This window comes from Parus major, chromosome 2 (genome assembly GCF_001522545.3).
Source record: "Parus major isolate Abel chromosome 2, Parus_major1.1, whole genome shotgun sequence".
NCBI classification, from domain to species: Eukaryota; Metazoa; Chordata; class Aves; order Passeriformes; family Paridae; genus Parus; species Parus major.
Window position 1 is genome coordinate 80,774,529 of NC_031769.1, and position 23,928 is coordinate 80,798,456.

The window sequence follows — 23,928 nt, forward strand, 5'->3', positions numbered from 1 at the left end:
CAATAAATTTGAATTCTCTTAATTTTTAATGAAAGAGACGGAAGGGCTAAGTAATGTGAGGGGATTTTGTTCTGACCTTGACCTGAAAGTATTTTCCCTAGTACTAGAATTAAAATTGCAGCAAAGAATTTGTTGCTGTCTAAGATTTTCCTGAGCTCCCTCAGGGTAAGAACAGCTTCACATGCTCCTTTCTGGTACAGAACCCTTTAGTAACATTCCAGCCCAGTCATTATACTTCCAGAAATATTCTGGTTAGCAGGCAGAGGCGTGATGGAAGCCATAAAGAACCCTTTCTGCCACTGCAAGCTCAGTTCTGCTTTGCTTCCTCTTCTGCTTATTGCAGGCAGGATCAACCCCTCATGATGTAAACTGCTGAGAATGGGGAGTGATAGAGAAATATACTGAGTGGTATTTAAGTGGTGTTTACGTCATGCTGAAAGTCAGTAGGACTTTATACTTCTCAGTGAATTAATCTGGGCTGTGTCATCCTCTCTTAATGCTCTGAAGGACTAAAACAAAGAAAAAGCCCATGGAGCAATCAAAGTGTACAAGTTTACCCTGTTTGGTTAAGTGTCTTGCAACACTTGCAGCATCTTAAATATACTTATTAATATATTAATAAACAGAAATTGATGGCTAAATGCAGGATTCGAGAACTTCAAAGAATTACTGAAGTTATCTGGACTTTGCCTTCAGTAAGTTCTATTAAACCTTTTTTAAGCCTGAAGAGGAGAGAGAAACTGTATTTTTTCTGCAGTAGTAAATGGTCCACTGATGAGCAGATTGGTAGCAGTCACTGAGCCTTTTGCTCATAGTATTTGAAAGCTGAATATATAATAGTAAATTGAACAGTGCCAGAAATTGTATCCAGGTCCTGGAAAATTATTTGTCTGTATTGTTCAAGTTTAAGAATGATCCCTCATACAATTTTTGTCTTCAATTAAATATCACTCTCCCAAATAAGCTGCAGAAATAGTTTGTGAGCCAGTATAGAGCAAAAGCATGTTCTCAGTCCTGTTTCCATCTGGCTAAGCTACTTTGAGGGGCAGGAGAATTTGAACTATTGTCTTGCCCTAGTAAATTAAGCTTTGAACCTGTGTCTTAGCTCTTTTTTATGTCTCAGAGATATGAATAGCATTAAGCTGACAAGAACTGAGCTGAACAGCCTCAATAACTATGGAAAGGATGTGTGAATGCTCACTGTCATTTGTTTTACTCGAGTTACTAATCTTCAGTCAATAATAAAAGGAATCTAGAATCAGTCATATCAGGGTTTTGTTATCCTTTGGGGTTTGCAAGATATTTACATCATGAAGAGAAATAGATGATGATGTTGTTTGAATGATAAATTCTTCAAATCTAAAAAAAAAAAAATACAGGAATTTGCTGAGTATAAGATCTGTTTGCATGACAATAAAACAACTAAACCTAAAGAACACTGTCCTAGTTCATAGTATTGCAGAAGAATCAGTTATCTCTGTAGAAAAAGACAACTTTTCTTCCTTTGTGTTTTGTTTTGTTTGTTGTTGCCTTCTCTTATATTCCTTTGCATAGGGACATGGGGACACTTGGCTGATGTGCCTTAATTAGACATTTAAAGTAGAACTGTGCAAGCACCACTGAGTAGCATAAGCCACAGGTCTTCTTTCTTCTGCTCAGGGCATGGTGGAGGATCGGAGGGAAAGGACAGTTTCCATCTCTTAGATTTGAAATTTTGATACTTCATAACAATGTTTTGGGATCTTACCAATTTCAGTTTTTTATTCTAGTAGTTCTAGTTTAGTTTAGTTGTGACATTTTAGCTGAGAAGATCTGAATAAATTTATATATCACTAAACATGCTAATAACAGTAATGAGTTTCAGATATACAAAAATCCCTGAGACTATTTAAGGTATTTATGCATCCCCTAAAGCCAACTGCTTTTTATTTAGTTTAGTTTTTATTATTGTTTTCTTCTTTATTGTTTTCATTTCCTCCTATTATTTTTTTCTTTAAACTAATACTTGGCCACAAAAAAACAAGAATGTATTTAAAAGAATAAAATTAATCCTGCAGTAGCTTCATAAATCAGGAGGAAAAAAAAATACTTCAGGAAATGGAGCCTGAAGCCTATCTCATAATATGCACTGATCTTTCTAGGCTGCTTCTATAGCCAGCAAGAGGAGGGATGAACTGCTCTTTGAAGCAAGTGTTAGTTTTCTGACTTAAAAGTCTCAGTTACAGACTTAAACCCAAGTGGACCCATAGATTTTTTTATTCTTCTTTTCTTAGAATAATTTGTTTGCCTTGTGCTTCTGCATTGCACTGTTTTGACTATTTGTGTCATCCAGCATTGCTTTTATGAATAAAAAGTATCACAGAAATAAGACTTTGCCTTTTTAAACTATGATGTAAAAATTGTTCTTTTCCCACACTGAAACACACAGCAGTATCCCACAGGACTGGGAGAAAACAGTAGACTAAGTGAGGCAGAATGGGATGATCCCTAAGTGTCTGAAAGGGAGTAGTAGGCTGCCCAGCAAAAAGACAGTTTATAAAAGAGTCTGCAATTCCATCTGTGTTCTCATGAAAGCAGGTGAGGTCAATGTGTCTACCCACACTTCCTTGTAAAACCCAAAGTGCATCTTGGAAATTCTCCAGTTGTGTGGATGTTTTGTCTTGGGATCTCAGGAGATCCCATTTCTGTACACGGTTTCTTCCTGGCACATCCTCTTCCCTATGGCATGTGGATTTTTTATTACAGTGAAGATATACATACTAACATCAACAATGGCCAGTAGGCAAAAAGTTGTTTGCTTTACTGTAAAGGAAAGAGCACTGTTTGATAGCACCCTCCTAGCCAAAAAAAGAGCCTTCTTCCTAAAGGGACCAGCTTCAGCAAATTGACTGAAAATGTAAAGACTCTTTAAATCTTTCAATGTGGAACTACTTTAATGACTTTCTTTTGTCCAACATCTCTATGAAATTGTTATGTAAAGAAACAGTAGTGACTGGAACTTTCCTTGCTGCTTTGTATTTTTCCTCCTATAAGAGGCAGAAATTAATGGCTCCATGACAAAAGGAAAAAACCACAAAAACAGATGGTGCTGTGTTGCTAAGCAACTTAAAGATGAAAGAAACCACAGAGCTCTATTTAGGTCTTGTAAAAACTCAAGCAGTAAATACCCACTTCTTTGATCTTATTTAACCATGATGATACCTTATTATCCTCTGTTAGTGAAAAGAAAATGTTCTGAGGACTTTATAAAAGTGGTAGATACAATAGTCCTTGAAAGGTTAGAGGCAGCTAAAAAAACCCCCAACAGTTACAATCGCACTGTTCAGCTCAACTAGGATCAAATCTAACATAGTCTATTATATTTGTCCTTCCCCACCTTCTCCAGACCCACTTCTCCTTTTACATCTGAAGACACATTACAGCCATGATCACTGCAGTTGTGGAACATGGTGTTCCTGGGTGTCACATCAGTCTCTGTGTTCTCAGCCACCTGTAGATCGATGGCAATTTCAAATGCAGGTGCATTTGTAATTCTCACTCTGGTCTATTGAAAAATAAGTAGGAAAGTGTTGGGGGTCACTGCCTCCATTACAGTGAATGATGCACTGGCAGTGTTTGCAGACAATTTATGTTCTGTGTAGATAATCTCAGGCAGAATCAATTCTGTTTCATGAAGATCTATATGTTGCAGCAGACATGCCTCTGATCACTCATTAGAGCTAGTCAAAGATCACTTAAAAGAAAAATAGAAAACAAGAAAAAAGGGAGTATCTAGAATGGTAAAGCCTTAATATCATATGAAATAAAAAGCTTGGGTAACAGCTTCTGCTTTTATTTGACATGATTTAAAAAAAAAAAAAAAAAAAAAAAAAGACAAGTTCTGAATAAAAGATACGATGTCTTGAAATTGTTATAAAATTATACAGTATATTTCATCTGCACTGAAGACAACCTATGGCTTTCTTTTATATGAGTTTGCATAATACTGTATTAATAGAGTTATCTCAGGCAAAAATACATGCTTGTTTTCCAGTATGAATAAGAAAAATATGAGTAAGAGAGCAGTCAGATACTCTAATGAGATACAGTATTTATTTATGATAGGTAGTATAAAACTCTCTCATGCATGATGATTTGTTGTATGATGCAGAAATCACTGAATTCCTTAATAATGGAAATAATTTATTTAAATTGCATATTTGGAATGTAGTACCAGATTATAGAAATCCTGTCTGCCAAATCAGACTTCAGATAAATTAGTTGCAAGAGTTTTCACGACTACAGTTCTTAGCAAGGAAATGCCAAGTCTATGCTTTCTTGATGTTTAAGATGGTCTTGCAAACAAACAAAATAGGGAATAAAATGCAGTATATTCAACAACTTCAGTTATAGGATTAGTAAATAGTCTTTGGTATGCAGTAGTGAATTATCTGTTTGATAAGCAATTGAGAACCTGAAGCTCTACTATATCTGAAATGACATTAAAAAGGCATGTATAGCTTTTAATAGAAAAATTCTAGCTCATTTTCTCACTGTTGAAGAATTTGCATAGAAATCATTCTACTCAACTTAGCAAGTGCATTTGTGATATTCAATCCTGCAAAGCCAAAATGATTATTTTTTTTTAATATTCTACATCTCATCTAAGAGAAAATCTAAAAGCAAGTACCACATAGATATTTTCATTGTAAGCTAATTTTTTTAAGATTTGTAACCTTTTTTTTTTTTTTATGGTAAGAGGTAATGATGGAATAGCATTTCAGAAAACCAGTAGAAACTATTCCTTGAAAGGCTGTTTCATTAATTGAACAGGAAAGAGCAAAAAGACATGGTAAATAATTTACTTCCATAAGAATTCAAGGATAACACTTTAAATAGAGGTTTGAAAACAAATTTATTTCTTGCAGGATATCAAAATTTTGAAAGTTTAGATTTTGTTTCTTTTTTGAAAAACAAACAAACAAAAAAAAAATAAAAAAATCCCAGACTGAGATTCTTTGCAGAAGGAATACTTCCCTGGGGAAGTACATCTGACTTTGTTGTGTACAAATTGCAGGTAAAAAGGCTTTGGCAAATGGGTTGCAATGTGGCTGTAAATACCAGAAATACATTGTGGAGCAGTAGCTTTAATAAAAGCGGTTCAAAGGAGCTAGGCTGGTGAAGGCAATGAGGTGAACTTTAATTTAAATCTTGGCTAGTGGCCATGTGTCATAAACCATACGAAAAATGGGTCTCCCATGAAATCCAGCCTACATTTCAGAAGAATGCTGTGAAAACTCTGACAAGAAGTTGACATACTTGAATTAGTAAATGCAAGTGGGGGTAGGGAGGGGAAAGTAAATAATATTTATTCTTCAAAAACTTGTTTTAGAAACTTAAAGTGGCAACTCCTTTTTGTCGATGTATGTTGCTTTTTTTAAACTTTTGCCATCGTTCTACTTCTGACATCTATGGTAGAGCTGTGTTAAGACTGTAACATTATATTGGCCCATCAAATCCTACAACTGTGTTAGATCATTTGAAATGGGTTGTAGGGTTAAGGCAATCCACCTGGGTTGTGAAACAAATTCTGGATTTCTCCATCCTTCTGTTGCTATTATTTGCCTGTTATTTCTATCAATAAAAAACTACTCTGAGCTTACAATATTTCTACAAAACAAGCTTTGGTATTTTGTTTCCTCAAAACTGAGAAAAGAAAAGGAAAAGAAAAACAAAATATTTTTGCCCTTAAAAATATTATGAAAATCACTAAAAATATCTTACATGTATGGGCAATTTTGTTAGGCTTTTCCAGCATACCAGGGCCTTTTAAAATTAAATTGCATTGTGATTAAATTTGTGGGAGCTATGTTCAGTGGCAGCTAAAATTATCCAGTAATTTCAGTTGGCCATGAATTAGATCTGCAGAATATGACAAAGATGAGCTGGATTATGTCATGTCTCACATCAGCTTGGAAAAATACAGTATTCTTCGTCTTTTCAGTGGATGGAGGCTGGTCTTGTTGGTCATCTTGGTCAAAGTGCTCAGCAACATGTGGAGGAGGGCATTACATGAGAACCCGCTCCTGCACAAACCCAGCCCCAGCATATGGAGGTGATATCTGCCTTGGCCTGCACACTGAAGAAGCACTCTGCAACACACAGCCATGTCCAGGTATCGCAAATTGGCCCAACCATCTTTGTTCTTTATGTGCCCTAGAATAAGGCATTCCCAGTTAGGCAACGTGATGTCTTTAATCAATTATTCAGAAGCAAATAATTTCTATACCTTATTAAGTGCACAGTCAGCTCTTAGATGCTACGATGTTACAGTAAAGTACTAGCATAATATGTTCTACCTCCTTCCTCCCTCTTTAAAAATTAAAATCTAAATTACTATATCTGAATCTGGATTAAGTAAAATTGTGTAAAATTTGAAGTGGACCATGCAAATTCTTTATGAGACCTTTAATAAAAATATCACAAAGAAGTGCTTTTGTTACAACACCAAACATTCACAGCAATAAAATTGCTGAGGATAATATTCAACACATGTTATTACTAGGTTCTCCAGGTAGATAATGTTTGCCCTGTTTTCATATAAAACACAGAGAAAACTTCCATGGTCCTTGTAAAATTCCTTCTTCAACTTTAGAAGTCAAGGAACAAAAACCAGACCTTTTTAAATGACTGTGGAATGCTTAGTAGATGAAATGTCTCCTTCTAGTTGTATGGTGTTATGGATCATGTCTATTTCTGTAACTTTGATTCTGCCTTTTGACTCATATTAAAGAAAACTAATATTTTTAAAATGTATTTTAAGTGAGAAATTGAGATTAAAACCGCATAAACTTTCATTTATTGGTAATTAGTGGATTACAGGCAACAGCAAAAGGAAAGAAGAAGCTCTGATGCCACACTGTATTACTTGCTTCACTTAGAGCTCCTGGACTTCATAGCAAAAGTTTTTTGCTCATATGATGAGGCAGTGCATGTCCCATGAGTTTGAATGGATCATATTACGTGTTATGATTCTTTCCTTTTCTAGGCACTACATATGTTCCAGCAGAATAAAAGTACCTACTTTGTCAAAATTAAAGTAGATTGGGTTAAAAAAAAAAAAAAGAAAAAGCTAAGCATAGAAATCAGTTGATTATTTGATTTTTTTGAGACAAATTGTGTACATTCCTATGCAGAAGTTGCATAGCTGCCTTGAAATCCTTTTAAGGCATCTTTGAAGTTTCAGGGCTGGGGTGTTCATGGTATTGTAGCTATTTCTCTTGTTGTGCACTTATATTCTACCACCATTTTCCTATACATGACAGTTTGCAAACATTCATAAATAATGTCTTCATCTTATTTTGACCTGCCTATGACCCAAATTTTGGAGCAGATGCAGAACGGAGGTGAAGGTTGGTTCGATTCATCTTGGTTCAAGAAATTCTGTCCTAACTCAGAAAAACAAGCTGTTTCTTTGTCACACAGCACACTTGAATTCCTTAATCACAGTGTTTGCATGTGTGTCCCTCTCTGCCTGTTGCAGACAGCTGGTCTGAGTGGTCCGAGTGGTCTGACTGTGACTTGTCTGGCTTCCAGACCCGTGCTCGACAGTGCGTCATTTTGTTTCCTGTGGGCAGCCAGTGCACAGGGAACGCCACAGAGAGCCGAGCCTGTGCTGTGGACTCCAACTTTATACCAGGTGGGATCCGCTGGCTCTTTGAAGGATTAGTTTTCAGGTTTCAGGACCAAGGCATAGCACTGTTCCAGACTGCACTGTGCAGATCCATGAGCTGAAGAAGAACTTGCCTTTTGTGAGCACAAGGATGTTGGTCTACTATATAGAGACAGTGTTGTTAGATCTTGTGTCTACATAAAAATCTGTCCCATGGCACCCAGTGCTGTGGAGCTGTCCCTGCTGACACTGCCTGAGACTTTGGTTAGTCACTGTCACAGTATTCTGCAGGTCTCTCCCATTCTACTTGGTAGCTGGGGATGAGTTCACACAGAAAGCAAAAATAGTTTGTTTTTTATTTTAAGTGTTTTTGAGACTTGGATTATTAAAGAAACATTGCTGTAGTTTTTCTGGTTTGCATGTACAAAATTGGTGGTGGGTTGTTAATCTGGAAATAATTTCAGAGAGTGCCTTACATTAATAACTGCTCAGAAAGGTAAATACTATTAGCTTTGCCTCTAGTCCTTATCTCCCATGACTGCTAAGTACATCATGGACAGTCATGTTATGTATTAGACTATAGTATTCGTTGAAACTCAGGATTGTACTTTTGTTTTTAAATCACAGGAGTAATTTAAATCCTCACAACAGTATGGGTGGGTCTCAGTGCACTTCTGTTAACAGTTGGCTTTCTCCCTTTGTACATTAAAAAAAAAACTAGGGCTCTTTTCACAGACAGAAAAATTTATGTTTTAATGTATCATTTGAAATGCAGCTGTTTTTATTCAGTGCTTTGTGTGACTATGCAGTAAACTATAGTACAACATAATAAAGACATTGGCTAAGTTAAACTCTGTTTTTATGGATGGTGCATAATGATTTAACTCCCAAATAGTATTTTCCTCTAAAACTAACATGAAAAATGTTAGTATGAGAGCAAAAATTCCCACATTATATTTTCCCTTTTCTAAGGCTTTTGAAGCTTTATTAACATTCTGTGAATCTGCAGCTTAATCCAATATAAGCCCTACATCATGTTTAAGAAGGTAGGCATTTTCAGAATCTCAAACAAGCCACCATGTCTCTTGCCCTTCTGGTCTGTTTGCTACTCCTCCTTAAAGTACCAGTAACACAGCAGATAGGATCATGCCCATTACACCCACCTTAGGAAATCGAGCTTGCTTTCTTTGGTTCACTTGGCTCGCTTTTACTCATCCAGGCCCTCTAACTCAGGGGTTTCCTCCTTTCAGCACTTGGCTGAAAAGACTAATGCCTGCAGAAGTGGCAGCCTTCCTCTGTTTTAAGAACTGGGCACATAATACTAGCCCATGTCTGTATCTTTTTCCTCACTTCATTTGTTGGTTGGAAAGGCATTATCAAAGAACTCAGAATTCTGCTTTTTTGAAATCCAGGTATACTGTGTCAGCTACCCCAATTGTACACAGGCGATCCTTGACCCTTTCAGAGAGTTTCAAGGGACTGATTTGTAAGGCAGAACTTCCCTTAATAGAAACCATGGTCTGGAAGTAAGGAGTGGAAAAGCTCGACTGCCAACAGATTTTATCCTGTATTTTCAAAATTAAAATTGTAAGGATACAGGCTAGAATTGCATTTTACTAGTTTACAACTGAGACCTATGAAATTGGCAGTCATCTTTTTTTAAGATGTATAAACTACCACTTTTCACATTAGTGCTAGATGTGACTTCAGAAGTTACGAGCACATTTGAATGCAGGGTTATTAAACTGTAGTTAATTTTACTTCAGTAAATAAAGTCTTTCTCCACAAGCCTAAACTCCACAAAGAATATTTCTATGTCCATTTCATCCATTTCATTCCAGAGATGTTTTGAGGCAAGAATTAAAAATAAATTGCTGCCTTTTCTTGGGAAACCAAGGACCCTGAAGATATCATGGGTCCTTTCTATTAATTCTACCTCATAGTAAAAATATTCTTTACCTTGAATTTGAAGTGGATGTAGTAGAATGAATTTTTAAACCCTTACTGTGTTAATCTAACTAGAAGTTCTCTGCAATATTTTTTTCCCTTGGCCTAAGTGGTTTATTTATTTTTCTAGAAATACCTGTGGCACAATCCAGCAGCATAGAAAAGAAACGATGTGGCGGTAAGCTTTTCAGCTTGAGATGGCTATTAAATGCTGAAATATTGATTCTCCATTTTTTTCTTTTATTTCACCTTTTATAATATATATTTTATAGTATAAATATAAGATATATTATATAAATAACATATATTTAATAATACCTTAGTATTATTCTACCTTCTAAATGCTGCATTCTCATTATTTACACTTGTACAGAAAAAAGTAGTAACTTGTACAGAAAAATGTAGTTACTACAAGGATACAGGATTTCTCATTAAATATCCATCTGTTTGGTGACCTTTGAGAGAAGAACATGCATTATTGGATGTTTGTATTTTCTTCTTTGTCAGTGTGGCAGCCACCCTTGTACTCAAAAAGAAATACCTATAATAATCTAGTTATCAGAAGGTCAAAATTTGTAAATTTGTTCCTCCACCATTTTCAGGATATTAAGTCCACAAACCTCTTTTAGACTCAAAATAAACAACAGACAACCAGCCTGCTAACACATTTAATAGCCCAGACTCTATCTGGGACTCATTTTCAACTTTATTGCCAGAGATAAAACTAAAAAGTAAATAAAACATTCCATTCTGGAGAGTCCTGATGATCTTGAAAGGAAAAACTTTTAAAACCACATAACAATAAGAAGAAGGAAAATGAACTTTTTTTTTTTTTAATGTGCTGAGCTATCACGCTTAGTCTGTGTCATCATGGTAATAGCTCTTGCCAGTTCTAGTATTCTTCCATGCACAGATAAGCTGCATTTTTAACCTAATAAAGGACAGTGAATATACAGAGGTTATGCAAGAGTACTTGTGTAAATAGTAACTTGTTATGGGAGCCAAGATAATGTAATTTGATTTTTTTGCTAACTAACAGTGATACTCTGAAAGCATTTTGACAAGTTCTACAGCATTGGGAAACACTCATAAAGGTGTAGAAGGATATTTTAGTGATAGATTGGTATATTGATACCATCAGCTGAATCACCTTAATATTAGTTTGTGTTTCTAAGTACTCAGTAGGCATGTAAAGGTCCTGCTTTAGGTTTTACCAAAAATGAGACACATGTACTGGCCTATTTTTTTGTACTACAGTGAAAAAGGTTTAAGAGATGTTTTTAAGACTAGCACTAGTATAGTAGTTTAAAATCCTTTATTTTTACATTTAAGCAACAACAATTTTTCAATCATGCTAAGATTAAATTTCCAACATGAGTTTCTCAGTGATACTTCTTCCCTAAAGTAAATCAAAAAGCACAGCTCCATTTCAAAATAACAATGGAAAGCAGTGCAACTTGTCTATTTTGAGCTAATCCTACTGGTGCCATATTTGATCTGCTATCTCTGTTCAGTAACATCAGGGAATGATTGTGCTTCAGGTTCCCTCCTACAGTTTAATGAGCAATGGGCTTCCTCTCAGTTTTAATCCTTGTGTAGGTAGAGAGGGTTTCCCATGGTCTGATGCCATTGTACCTTTGAAGAGCAGAGCTGATAGAAGGGTGCTGGGCTCTGAGCTGTTGATTTTGCACTCTCTGGCTGCCATGCTTAAAGGTGTATTGAGATTCAAGGAGTCCATTTCTTGCCACTTCCCATTTCCCTCTACAATGGTGCCATTTCTTCCTCACTTCCCCTTAAATAAAGAAAAAATTCCAAGAGCTGGAAGAGAGAACAAACTGGCCAAGATACAAAAAGAATGGTAATCGTCAAGAATCAAAGCAGGGATGGAAAAACATTTGCTGATGCTTCTAATAAAAGGGATATGGAATGCATTTATGGAAAGCAGGAATGGGCTTAAAAAGGATTTTGTCAGTTCTGCCACAAGTCACTATGTGTAAGAGAAAGAACGATAATAGTGGCAGAGGAGGTGGTACTGTAGTTCACTGAAACAAAAAAACTATTTATGTACACTATATACATAATTTATATATAACAAGTCTGTGTTAATACCGTCTGAAAAAAATAACCTAATGAACTATTCAAACATATGGAATGAAATTAATATTTCTTTTGTGTTCTGAACTTGTTTAAGCATCTTTCAATGATCTCTACTTAACAGGGATGTATGGGTATCTAAGATTCTTATAATGGTCCCTTCAGGGAGGTAAAATGAATTTACTACTCTAGGGATGAACCATTGCAATTGAGATGTTTCAGGGAAGTGCATGAAAATTCCCTTTTGAAACACTTGTCTACGTTTTTCCCCAAGCTGAAGCTTTTAGTGCTACTGCTTTTAAATTAAGGTTGCCTTCTTCTCTCTGCTCTGTAGAGTTCAACATGTTCCACATGATCACAGTGGGATTAAGTAGCTCAATTCTTGGTTGCCTTCTCACCCTGCTTGTTTACACATACTGCCAGCGATACCAGCAGCAGTCCCACGATGCGACTGTCATCCACCCAGTGTCACCAGCTCCACTCAACACCAGCATCACCAACCACATTAACAAACTGGACAAATATGACTCTGTAGAAGCCATCAAGGTGAGCAGAGGGCTGGGAGCTATTCTATACACCTAGACATTTCTCCCGTATCAAAAGAATTCTCCTTGATAATTTTCCACAGTGGCATTTGAGCTCAATTTATGCTGATTGTTAATGACAAAAGTAGATTGATTTCACTTGAGGTGTTGTAATTGCAGATCCTTTCACTTGTCAACCTCTGTTAAGCAGAAAGTTGGGTTTTGCATTTGTGTGTAATTTATACAGCAGGTTTTCCTGGAAAAAAAGAAAGTCATTCAAGTAGTTTTGTGGGATTTTTTTCCTACTTGTGCTCCCTAGACGCTTGTTCAAGAAGTAAATCGGGCCATTCACCATGGCATATACTCAAGAAAGTCCTTTGGCTTCATGATCCAATGTCAAGGGCACTATTCATCTTCCTGCACTACGTCTCTATATGGGAGATGTACCTGGTGAATATATTCTGGGTCAGATTCTCAGTGTTTATAGCCAAACCACTCTGTGAAAAAGCAGTACAGATAAACTGAGAATCTCTAATGATATCCATACTATTTCATCTTTTTTTTTCCAAATTGCTGTTTCCTTTTTGTGATATTTTAAAATAACTCTGCTTTTCAGATCCACTGAATTAAGAAAGGATGTGCATTCTGAAAATACCTATTTCAGTATCTTCAGATTACAAAGTTTATTCATGCAGCTGCAAAGCTTTTTTGCAAATGAGGATTTTTTTTAAATCCTACCTGGATAATCCAGTTCTTAATTTCTGCATTTTTATTTTTAATTCAAGGAATTTTAATGCAAATCATTAAAAACAGCAAGAAAACTCTCGATGTTCTAGTCAGCAGTGGAATATGAACTTAATTTATAGCTTTTTAGAATGCCACATCATCTTTCTGCATAGCTACAGAAATAACAACAACAAAAAATAATCCTTTAAAAATTCATATTTTAAATGCCAATATTATTTTTTAAAAAACAGGATTTATTCTCTTAGGGCCTTCAGACATTTCTGCCACTTGAAAATCAGGGAATTAAGACAGTAAAGAGAAAATAATACTTATTCACTAAAAATATAATAAGTCACTAATTCTAATAGGAAGAACTGCATATATATGGTTATAAAGATTCCTAGAATTATAAAATTAGTTTTGTAATATTAGGGGGAAATCACTGGCTTTTTTAAGTGGAATTGCATTCTGTAGGAATGTTATTACACAAGAAGATACTTCTTGCAGATGCAAGTTTCTGCAAATGTACAGGTATTTCTCAATGCATTTTTGATTGGCTTACTCTATACAGATATTTGCCACAAAAGCTGCTTTGGTGAAAGAGCACCAAAGTGCTCTTAGTGGTTACCTTCCCTATGTCCTTTTCATTTTCTGATTTCTTTTTTTTTCTTTTTCTTCCCAGGCATTTAACAAAAACAACCTGATTCTAGAGGAGAGAAACAAATACTTAAATCCACATCTTACTGCAAAGACTTATTCTAATACCTATTTTACAGATTTCAATAATTATGACGAGTTCTAATGGGCTTGTGTATTTTCTTGCCTCCTGTAATTCCCCAGTCTCCAAGGCCTATGCTATTCAAGTGCTCATGTGATTGAGGCTTCAGAGATTCAGTTCAGAGACATTTCAAGCATGATCCAAGCCATCAAAATCCCATTGCTACCAAAAGCCCAAACCACCTGTTTTTGACATGACGTTTTCTTTCCATAATACAAGGTTGGCCTTCAGTGTCAGGGGCAGCTGTAGCCTGTCACTGTTGCTGGACCACTCATGAGGATTGTATTGCTTTGCTCAATTTCATAAATTTCCACTCATATTTCTCTAACAAGTAACTAAGTAATTCTGGAGTTTTAAAAAGTACAAATCTAATTTTCTTTTTAGGCATTGTCTTTTATTTCCTTGGGGTTTAAAAAGGGGGTCTTGCTGTCAGCCCTCTCCTGAAGCTCACCCTGTCAAAAAGAGCTCACAAGGTGCTGGGGATGACAAGAAGAAATGTCATGGTTTAGTGATCCTCTGCAGCAATTCTGGGATCTGTGATCTTCCTAGGCTGTGAATCACTCTGACTGCAGTTCAGCTGACCAGAGTGCAGAGAAGTACTAAGGCTGTATTGAGGGATACAATCTTGTAATTAACCCAGACACCTCCAGGGTTAGTGGTTTCCAGTTTGCAAGAACAGCCCAGTCACATAATGTTTCACCTTGCTCAGTTTAATTTTTGCAAAGGTGTGGAAGGGCATGTCCAACAGGGAGGCCAAGGGAGGAGTGCAGATGGGAGAAGCACACTGGGAGGTTTTTCTCTGTGTCTTTAATAACCTAGCCTTGCTGCAGCATGTGGGTTTGCAGTGGCACTTCTACCTAGTGCAAGCCCATGGGACAGACTTGTCTCTGATGGCTGTGGCACTTGACACCAGTCTGGCCAGAGAACAGTACAACTGCACCATGGATTGTGTGCCATCTCTGGCTCTCAGGGGTGTGTAGGCATAATCTTAGATCTGCTTTTTTTCTTTCCAGCTTTTACTTTATATGCACAGGTCTGACAAACAAAGCTGGCTCAGAGAATATAGATACATTTTCAAAGGGCTGTCTCATCTTGCTGCCATGTCTGACCTGCATCAGTCAACTCCTACAGGAACATTCTTATGGCGTTTCAAGTGATGATCTTGTTGGACTTCATTGATGTAAATATTTAAAATACTATTTGAGTTTTAAGTTATCACTTTTATTTCCTTTTGTAGTGGTAGATGAGGAAACACAAAGTCTTATACTATTTTTCTTTGTCCTGTCCATTTTCACCCACATTCATGACATTTTTATTTTTGTATCTGAAATTCTGTATGTATAACTAAAAAGAAAATTGCAGGGGTTTGAGTGAGATTTTACAGAGTATATAGTAGCAAGGAAGCATTTACTAGTCTCAGAAGCCTGTGAGAAGAAATTAAAAGTTAATATTAAAAAACTGGGCTTTTATTTTCTTGCTAAAAGCAAAGACCATTTCACTAGAGTACTAGGGAGATGTGCAAGGAGAAGCAGAGTAGAAATGATACATTTCTATGTATCATTTGGTATAAGTGATACATCAAATGTACATTCTGTTTAGAGCCCTTGCTAATTAGGTTTTGTTATGAAGGACAAAAAGAGAAAAAATATGGATTATAATGATACACAACTATGTATAAAAAAAATCAAAAAGTACCAATAAACACTTCCATAGCAATGGTAAATACTGTTTCTACTCATGGCAGTGAGCTATATGTTTGAATGGGGATAGATCTGAATGTAGCACTATGCTTCCAATCTGTTCTACAGAAAAATAAAAAATTTCAAAGTGGCCTTTAAAATGTTATGCAGTAAGATGAAGACACATTTGCTATCTATTAAAGTAATTAAGATCAGCCACACATTTTTTTCCCAGATGAACAGTCCTCCCTATCACTAACTCAGTCAAATGAAAGCCCCTCACCTTCACACCAACTCTTCTCCAGAAAGTATAATAATGCTGGGACTCTATAATTTGTGATTTTTCACATCATGTTAGATTTGGTTTTCCAGGAATAAATTAGCTGATTGCTCTGGGTAAGAGAAAATTTTCTTTGCTAGAAATAGAGGGGAGAAAAGCTTTCCAAATCATAACAAGGATGGTATTTGAATTACTGTGTTCATGGCAGAAGATAAATTTTATATTTAAATAAGATAAAACCTATATTGTTGCTACTGCCAAGAAAAAGCAGCACACGTACATACACACATATGAGCAGCATTGTTCTTTCCGCCCCTGTACTAAGAGTACATAAGTCCAACTTCTCGATTTTATATTTAGACTAATTGTTTTGAGACCAATATCTTTAAAGTATTTGAACTATGTATTTTTATTTTATGCCTTTCAATTGCAATTACTAAAATGATCTTTTTTTCCTAACTCTTCAGTGGTTTGAGGTGCACCTATCTTTATAGTGATCTATTTTTAATTCTTTTCATGCATAAATACATATATTAGATACATGTTATATATGTAGTAATAATACCCTTGGTTAACTCTGCATGATCATAGGTAGAAATCCATTTAGCAGATGCTCAGTCTGCTCACACTTCCCTCTCCTTAGAGGTTTGCTTCAGGTGTTCCAGGTCTTTGAGCAGCTCTCATGCCAGCATGTCAGGAAAGAGTTTCTTTTAATTATTTTTCTTTGTCATTTAGCTTCCTAAATTAATTGTTCTATATCACAGGTAGAAATATATTTAAAACTCTACCTGAAGCAGCAGGGTAAACATGGAAATTTCGCAACACTTAAATGAGAAAAATTTGATGGCAAGATCTCCTTGTCATGCTAGGTTGTGAGACAACAGGTTTTAAAGCCTTTAGATATTTGTGTCTTAGGTAACTTTAAAGAACCCCAGATGCACTGGGTTGTATATCATTATTTACACATGTTGTAAGTATTGTCACCTTCTGAATTCTGTATAGATGCCCAGGTAGTTTGGTACAGCTTTTCCTAGTACAGGGAACAAGGCAGAGTGCTGTCTCCATTAATTGTCAACTTACTTTGTTTAGCAATTTTTCTACAATAGGCTACGAAGCTGAAAAGGCAGATTTCATAGAATTGTTTAGGGTGGAAGATATCTGAGTCCAACAATTAACTTGGCACTGCCAAGTCCCCTATTAAACTATGTCTATTTCTTCTTGAATGTTCTTATTCTTCTTTCTGTCAAAAACATAACAAGTGGGCATTTCCTGCAAACCCTGTTTAAGCCTGTAGAGTTCTCAAATTTTCTCAAGGTAGGATTTGGTTATAAAAGCATTATTTTATTGTTTGAAAGGGAAAATCAAGTTCCTTGCTCATCAAATGCCATACTTAAATAACCTTCATCCTTCCTTTTGGATAAAGCGGTCTATTTTGGATAAATAATTACATTACCTCTGATGCCATTAGTTAATATTGCTAACCATGTTTACACTGATTGCATAAATTTAAAAATGCTTCTCTATTTTGAATGCAAACAATTTGGCAGATAAATGAGAATAAGTAGAGCTGTTGCCATGTAGCCCTGTTGCATGGAGGAAGGAGGAAGCAAGACTGACAGTCATACCCTGCACGGTATATACACTCACTGGCCAACTCCACTATGCCTAAGAACTTTTTGTGCTTATTTTTTATGTCTGAATCATAGCATATGTACCTCACTTGCTTAGAAAATGGACTCCTGTGTTTGCAGATATATCTTGGATGTTGATTTGAGTCTGATGATCTTTATGGCCTTTTTAGGTTACTCTATGTAGAAGCCTTTCCAGCCATTTGCAGTCACCTGATGTTGAAGCAGTGTGGTTTGGCTAAAACTAATTGAGAGATTTTTTACTAGGATTGGGAATTTTATAAGAGGGTGGAAAAAATAATGGGTCTTAAATGGCTTTGATTTCCAGCCTATTAAGCAGTACTGATTAAAGTCTCACATGGATATAGGAGACTGTGCATTTAGTTAGCTCTACCAGAGATCCACACCAGAGTCTGGGAAAATACCACACCAGCATACAAATCAAGAGCTACTGAACCACTTATGTTAGTGAAGAAATTTCTCAGAGCATCAGGCCATATGGCTGTTCAAACCAGAAAAGAATGTAAGAGGTCCCAGATATAAGTAAAATGTAAACAGGATTAAATGATCAGTATTTTTTTCCTCATAATTATAGTATGAATATATTCACTTCTTTAAATGTGGGACCAGTTTTAATAAAATCAGCACAACATGAGCACATTCTTAATGTTGATTGAATGCTTGCTGTATGAGATCAGTTCTGTAAACAGTTTGGTCCAAGCTTATCTTGCTCTGCTTGAGGCATCTGGCCAATTTTAATTGTAGCTGCCACCAGCATCTATGTCTCATCTAGGAAAACATACTTAGACTGAGATACATCCTGATGTGGGCTTATGTCTCTCCACTAACACTGCAGTGAGCCTAGAGAGATATACTTCTAATTTTCAGTGTCATTTCCATGGCATAAGCTAGGCTCTTGAGTATAATTTTAGTCATCACATAAGTAACCACACCAAGCTCAATGGTATAGATGTAGCAAGTTATTTATTTTAGTGTGTTTACAGAATTGAGCCAAAAATGTATTGCTTCTGCACAAATCCATGCACAGTACAAGATAACTTCAATAGCAAAACAACAGACTCATTAAAAATTGTTCAAAAGTGAATCTGCATCTTGATATCAGGGAATAATTACGTGTTCGTTGTGTGGGGTATTTTAATTCATTCCTTTCTTTGCTAAATAAATGAATGATAAAACAAGATACTGCTTGACTTAATTTAAAAGCTGTTCTTCCAAATAAAGAAGGATTATAGGATCTATGGACATTTTCCCTTTTTTCTGTCTACTCTTCTCCACAAAAATGAACCTGTGTGTGGCTGAAATAGCCTTTAGCTAGACTGTTCTGTGTCACTAAATGAATATTTTACATTGTGTTGCCATGCAATGACATTCTCTAACTGGTAAGGTATAAAGAGGGAAATATGCAAACCTGGGAGGTTTGGCAAAAATTTCAGTTCCAGCAGAAGCAAGGGTAGGCAGAAGTGAAAACAAAAACATAGACGAATGTGACTGCAGGCTTGGCAAACTTGTCAAACTTGTCAAAGGAATGCAAAGGCTGTTTGGGAACAGCCAAGGCTGTGAGGCTATCCAGACTTTAAGCTCCTGGATAATCAAGCCAACTAGTAACTCAAGAAAAAGCAGCCTGATTGCAACAGTTATTTGTGCAAAGTTGCAATTGTTAGTCAGAACGGGGTGAGAAATTAACTGGTGACACTGTCAGCACCAGGTTAACCAGAGGGGGAGGAAATGCTCTCACAAGCAGGGACCACCACCATACAGGTGGCATTTTGACAATACTAAATATTCTTCTTGTTGGCAAAAAGGATAAGGCAAGAGGAGCAGGTCTGTAAAGCTGGTGCTGAACTTGTGTATTTTGAACTAGCTCCAGGCTAGTCTCACAGGATGAACACCCACAGCCAGTTAGAAGTGTGTACCCCTTCTATTTCCCCCGTTCACTAAAGGAAAAAAAAATGCACCATAGAGATGGGATGCTCTTACATTAATTCATGATGGAAGTTAAAGCACACTGAAATGTGTACTTGGAACTGATAAGCCTGTTTCCTGTTGGCTTTTTAGATCCAAGTTAGATACTTTCTCACATACTTTTCCCCTTGCTTTTTCTGCTTGTGGGAAAATGATCACAGCTTCTACCTTGCTGAGTATTTATCACTTTGAAGGAGAGATTTTATGCTAGTAGTGAGGCTAAAAATTTTTACTGTAAAACTGACTTCCAGGGCTGTGTGAAAACTGCTATAGTGATAGCAAATCTGTCTGTCTTGCTGTCAGTTTTGGTGATATTTTTTCTTGCTATTGGTTTTAAACTGAAAGTACTACAGCAATTCCTCAACTGAAACGATCATCTGAGCAGAGATGATTTTCAGAAAAAGATTCAGTGTAACTTTTTGTATTCTCAATCAATTCAGTCCTAGAGACTGAGAATGCAGAAGGTGTTATTTGCGTTTGGGTTTTGTTATTTTTTCCCAAAGTAGTCATCCACAAACCTCAAACAAAGTAGTTTGGATTTGAAAAAATTATGGAAGGTAATTAATAATAAAAAGGTAGGTTTTTTTCAGCAAAATATAAGAAAGATATTGAAGTACTAGACAGTATCCAAAGGAGGGCAACAAAGATGGTGAAAGGCCTTGAGGGGAAGCTGAATACAGGGTGGCTTAGGGCACTGTTTGTTCAGCCTGGAGAAGAGGAGGCTGAGGGGAGACCTTATTGCAATTACAATTTCCACATGAGGGGAAGAGGAGGAGCAGACACTGATCTCTTCTCTGTGGTAACCATTGACAGGATCCAAGAAATGGTCCGAAGTTGTGCCAGGGGAGGTGTAGGCTGGATAGCAGGAAAAAGTTTTTCACCCAGAGGTTGAGCACTGGAGTATGTTCCCCAGAGACGTGATCACAGTACCAAGACTGACAGAGTTGAAGAAGCTTTTGGACTACACTCTCAGGGACATGGTGTGACTCCTGGGTGTCCCGCACAAGTCTAGGATTTGGACTTTGATAATCCTTATGAATCCCTTCTACCTCGGCATATTCTGCATTTCTGTGTGATTCTCTAACAAGATTCAGCAACTATATTTCCTAATCCACTAATGTGGTAGTTTGGCATTTAGGGAAAGAAGTGGGAAACAACCACAGAAGTGATTTCTTTGGGAGAAGCTGCTGGGAGGTTTTTTTCTGTGCTTGAGATCAAGTCAATACTGCCCAGTTCTGAGAAATGACAGCATTTTGCACCACTGAAAATTAAGTTCACCTTTGTTGTCTCTATATGACTCTCATGGTTAGGTTCTTTCTCCCCTTGAACTGAAATTTATGAGAGAGAGGCAATCTTCTCTTGTTCGGACTTGGTTGTTTATTCTTCTCTTACCAGCATTACACATATACAAGGTACAAGGAGCTATGTGCGCTACGATAGAAAGGCGCAAAATGGCTAACCAAGATTTTCTTCAAGGTCTTTTATATGTCCATTTACCCAATTAACAGGTGCCAACTAAGTTATTTTTATTAGTAACCCAATGACCCAACAACTGTGTGCTGCACTGTGACATCTTCCATCCAATCACCTACTACTACCCAAAAACTTCTAGAAGAAGATGAAGAAGAAAGAAGAAGGACAAGAGACAACACTCTAAATCCTCCATCTTGTCTTCTGTTCTCTAAACTGATTTAAACTATAAACTTTAACTTTTTCACCCTGTGACATAAGAAACTCTATAATTTACACATTTACACTCATAGCTTTTCTATTTAACCTTAACAGTTGTTTTCAGGATGTTATATGAAATTCAGTGTTTTCTTGGATGTCAGAGCCAGGTATCAGAGATAAGGGCACACTCTCTGTGCCTCTGACTCCAACACTTTGTGAATACCACTTCTTAAAAACCCAAGCCCGGGAACTTCTTTCTCTTTCTTTCCGGCCTTGAAAGGTAGCAGAACGCTGGTGTGGCTGGCTCCACTGCCCCATGGCCTGTGCGGCCTGGGGGATTGTCCTGGTTTAGGGCAAAATTTGGGAGAAAACCTCCAGTGGGGCTCCCCCCGGGAAGCAAACCCACATGGCCTTTTTTTCCCACCCCCCAACCGGTTTTGGAAGAGATTTCTCTGAGAGAAGTGGAAAAAAACCTGTTTATTTCACAGGCACAGAACTACCCAGCACAAAAATGACCGATACCAAATTACAAAACCTCTCACCCTTCAGAAGAGATGACAAACTTCAGAGGGCCTCTTTCCTGTGGGTGTTCGCTCTGTTATCAGTCCCTCTGGCGCTGAAAAATGCCGCTGCCCAGGCTGGGCTCCCGGTAGTCCATGGGTGCAAGCTCCCGGAGCATCCCCGAGTCCCCAGTCCAGATCAGGTTCGATTCGTTTCAGAAAAAGGGAAAGAAAACAGTCCAGGAAGACCTCTCTGCTCCGGCTAGTTGGAAAGCCAAGGCGATCTGTGTCTTGTTGTCTGTCTGTGCTGTAGTCAAAACTGCCAATGCGGGGGGAGCAAGTACAGTCTCTGATAACAGACTTGGTGCTTCTTTTTCACTCACTTTTACTCTTAGATGGAATTTTAAGAATACAAAACCTGTGTCTGGGTTAGGTGGATGAATGGGGATACAATTTAACATCATAATCAACCCAGGACAGGGATCTGGGCCAAACTCAAGCAGCTCCCAGGCAGGGGATGGAGATTGCGGGACATCCCCCAGGCCGGACTGGGCTCTGCTGTGGCCCCTCTTGTGAAGCCCTCTGGGTCCCTTTCCAGCGAGGCGGCTGAAGCCCTTCCTAGGGGGCCTCTGGACTTGGGCTGGGTCAAGCCATGGCTGCTGACATCTCACTGACACCACCACTCCACACACCTTGGCCCACACAGACAGCTCCAGGCCGAGGACCATTCGCTCCCTCCCAGCAGCTGTGGGGCTGAGAGAAAGCACCAGCTCAGCCTGAAATCGAACACCATGACTGCCTGCACAGCCCAGGCAAGATTTAACCCTTTCACTACACAGATGAGACCTACAGACTTTAATCTTCTTTCCAGAGAGAGACAAGATGGAGCAATCGACACGTAAAGAAACATGAAACATCAAGGTCAATAAAGGAAGAGTTAAGCTTGAGATGGAGGAATGATGAGGAGATGCTGAATAGAGCTGAAAAAGGCCATGGAGATGGACAAAGATCCTTTAATTCATGAAAGAGTACTGGGGAGAATGAAATATTCAAGCTGTAGATCTGAGCAGATGTATCCATTGACAAAGCTAAGCAGATGTTGAGGTAGCTGTGATCCCATCAGATGCTTGAACAGAGAGAGAGAGGTGAGAGTTGATGAAGACCCTTTGCCCCAAGGAGAGAAGAAGAAAACCTCTGTCCCCAGAGATGATCACAGAGACAGATGAAGAGAACCTTTGTCCTTTGAATAACTCATCCTTAAAATAATACCCCTATAGTTCATGGCCCATGGACACATCTTTGGAAGAGCTGTGAAATGGGAGGAAGGCATGATGGCAGATTTTTTTTTTCCGGGCAGCTGCTATTCATAAAATGAAAAGCCATGAGAAAACTGTTTCTAGTGGAGAATCTCCATGGCATGACAGGAGAAAAATCCTATCCCTACAAAGACTGATGAAAAGACTATTGTATAGTTAGTACTGCTTTAACATCCCAGCTTTTGTCTCTATGGTGTCAGTTGAGTGAGTGGGAGAAAAAGTTTCTGGGGGCTTTATTCTGGTTTCTTATTCTTGTAGTCCCGTTAAAAAAGTTTCTTTATTCCTTTTAAATTTAAAGCCTGTTTTTCCCTTCTCCTAATCCATATCTCACAGCAAGAAATGAATCGGTATCCTGGTGATTTTAGCTAGTGCTAAAACTCACCACATTATTTAGTGCATTGGCTGGGAAACACAAACTGGTGAATCTAAACTACTACAATTTTGAATGAATTCTCACATTGGTCAGATACAAGTGTAGAGATTGACTGAAAGTGAAATATAAAATTTCAAACAGATAGGAAATTTAAAGCCCCAGCTTTTAAATAAAACTTTGATGACCGGAAATATGCAGAAGATGTTGCTTTTATATTCTTATGCTGAAAAGTGTGTTCTTTTGTCATGATCTTACAAAATAACCTGTGCAATGGAAAAAAAATGTTTATAATTGTGACGCATCCAAGATAAAATATTTGATATAGAGTTTGGAGGTTTTTAGCACTAGTAAACATTTTGGTTTGGTATCATGACAATGCCATTGTTTATTGCAATAATGGGAGTAAATGATCCCTACACAAATCTTTATAGGGAATAATTTTTTCCTCTCCATTAACTTCTTCAAAAACAACTTCATTATCAAAAATTTACATAAAAGCTGCCAAAGATATACTCACATTTGAGAAGAAATATTGCTGTGGTGATGCAAACATAGAAACAGAGGTGCAGGGATCTAAGCCAGTTAAAACTGCAGCCTCTTTCCACTGATGTTGAGCTCAGTTTGGATTCACACATATTCAGACAGCTTATTAAATTTCTCCCAACTTGTCAGATTTATCAGCCTGTCCATTGGTTGATTTAGTTCTCCACAGGCAATGTAACATAATCCTTTACTGATCATCTGGGACACAAAGAAGAAGCTCAAATGATGGGTGGTA

The 23,928-nt window shown here is 37.3% G+C and overlaps 1 protein-coding gene across 1 annotated transcript in view; it reads left to right on the forward strand.

Moving 5' to 3' along the window:
* SEMA5A (semaphorin 5A) overlaps positions 1 to 18,562 on the forward strand; it is a 233,479-nt gene extending 214,917 nt beyond the window's left edge. The window contains exons 17-21 of the mRNA XM_033519333.1: positions 5,984 to 6,154; positions 7,523 to 7,678; positions 9,729 to 9,776; positions 12,027 to 12,238; positions 13,625 to 18,562. Of these exons, the coding sequence (XP_033375224.1) occupies positions 5,984 to 6,154; positions 7,523 to 7,678; positions 9,729 to 9,776; positions 12,027 to 12,238; positions 13,625 to 13,744 (707 nt within the window). The 3' untranslated portion in view covers positions 13,745 to 18,562. The remainder of the gene's footprint in view (positions 1 to 5,983; positions 6,155 to 7,522; positions 7,679 to 9,728; positions 9,777 to 12,026; positions 12,239 to 13,624) is intronic.
* The last annotated feature ends 5,366 nt before the right edge of the window (positions 18,563 to 23,928 follow it).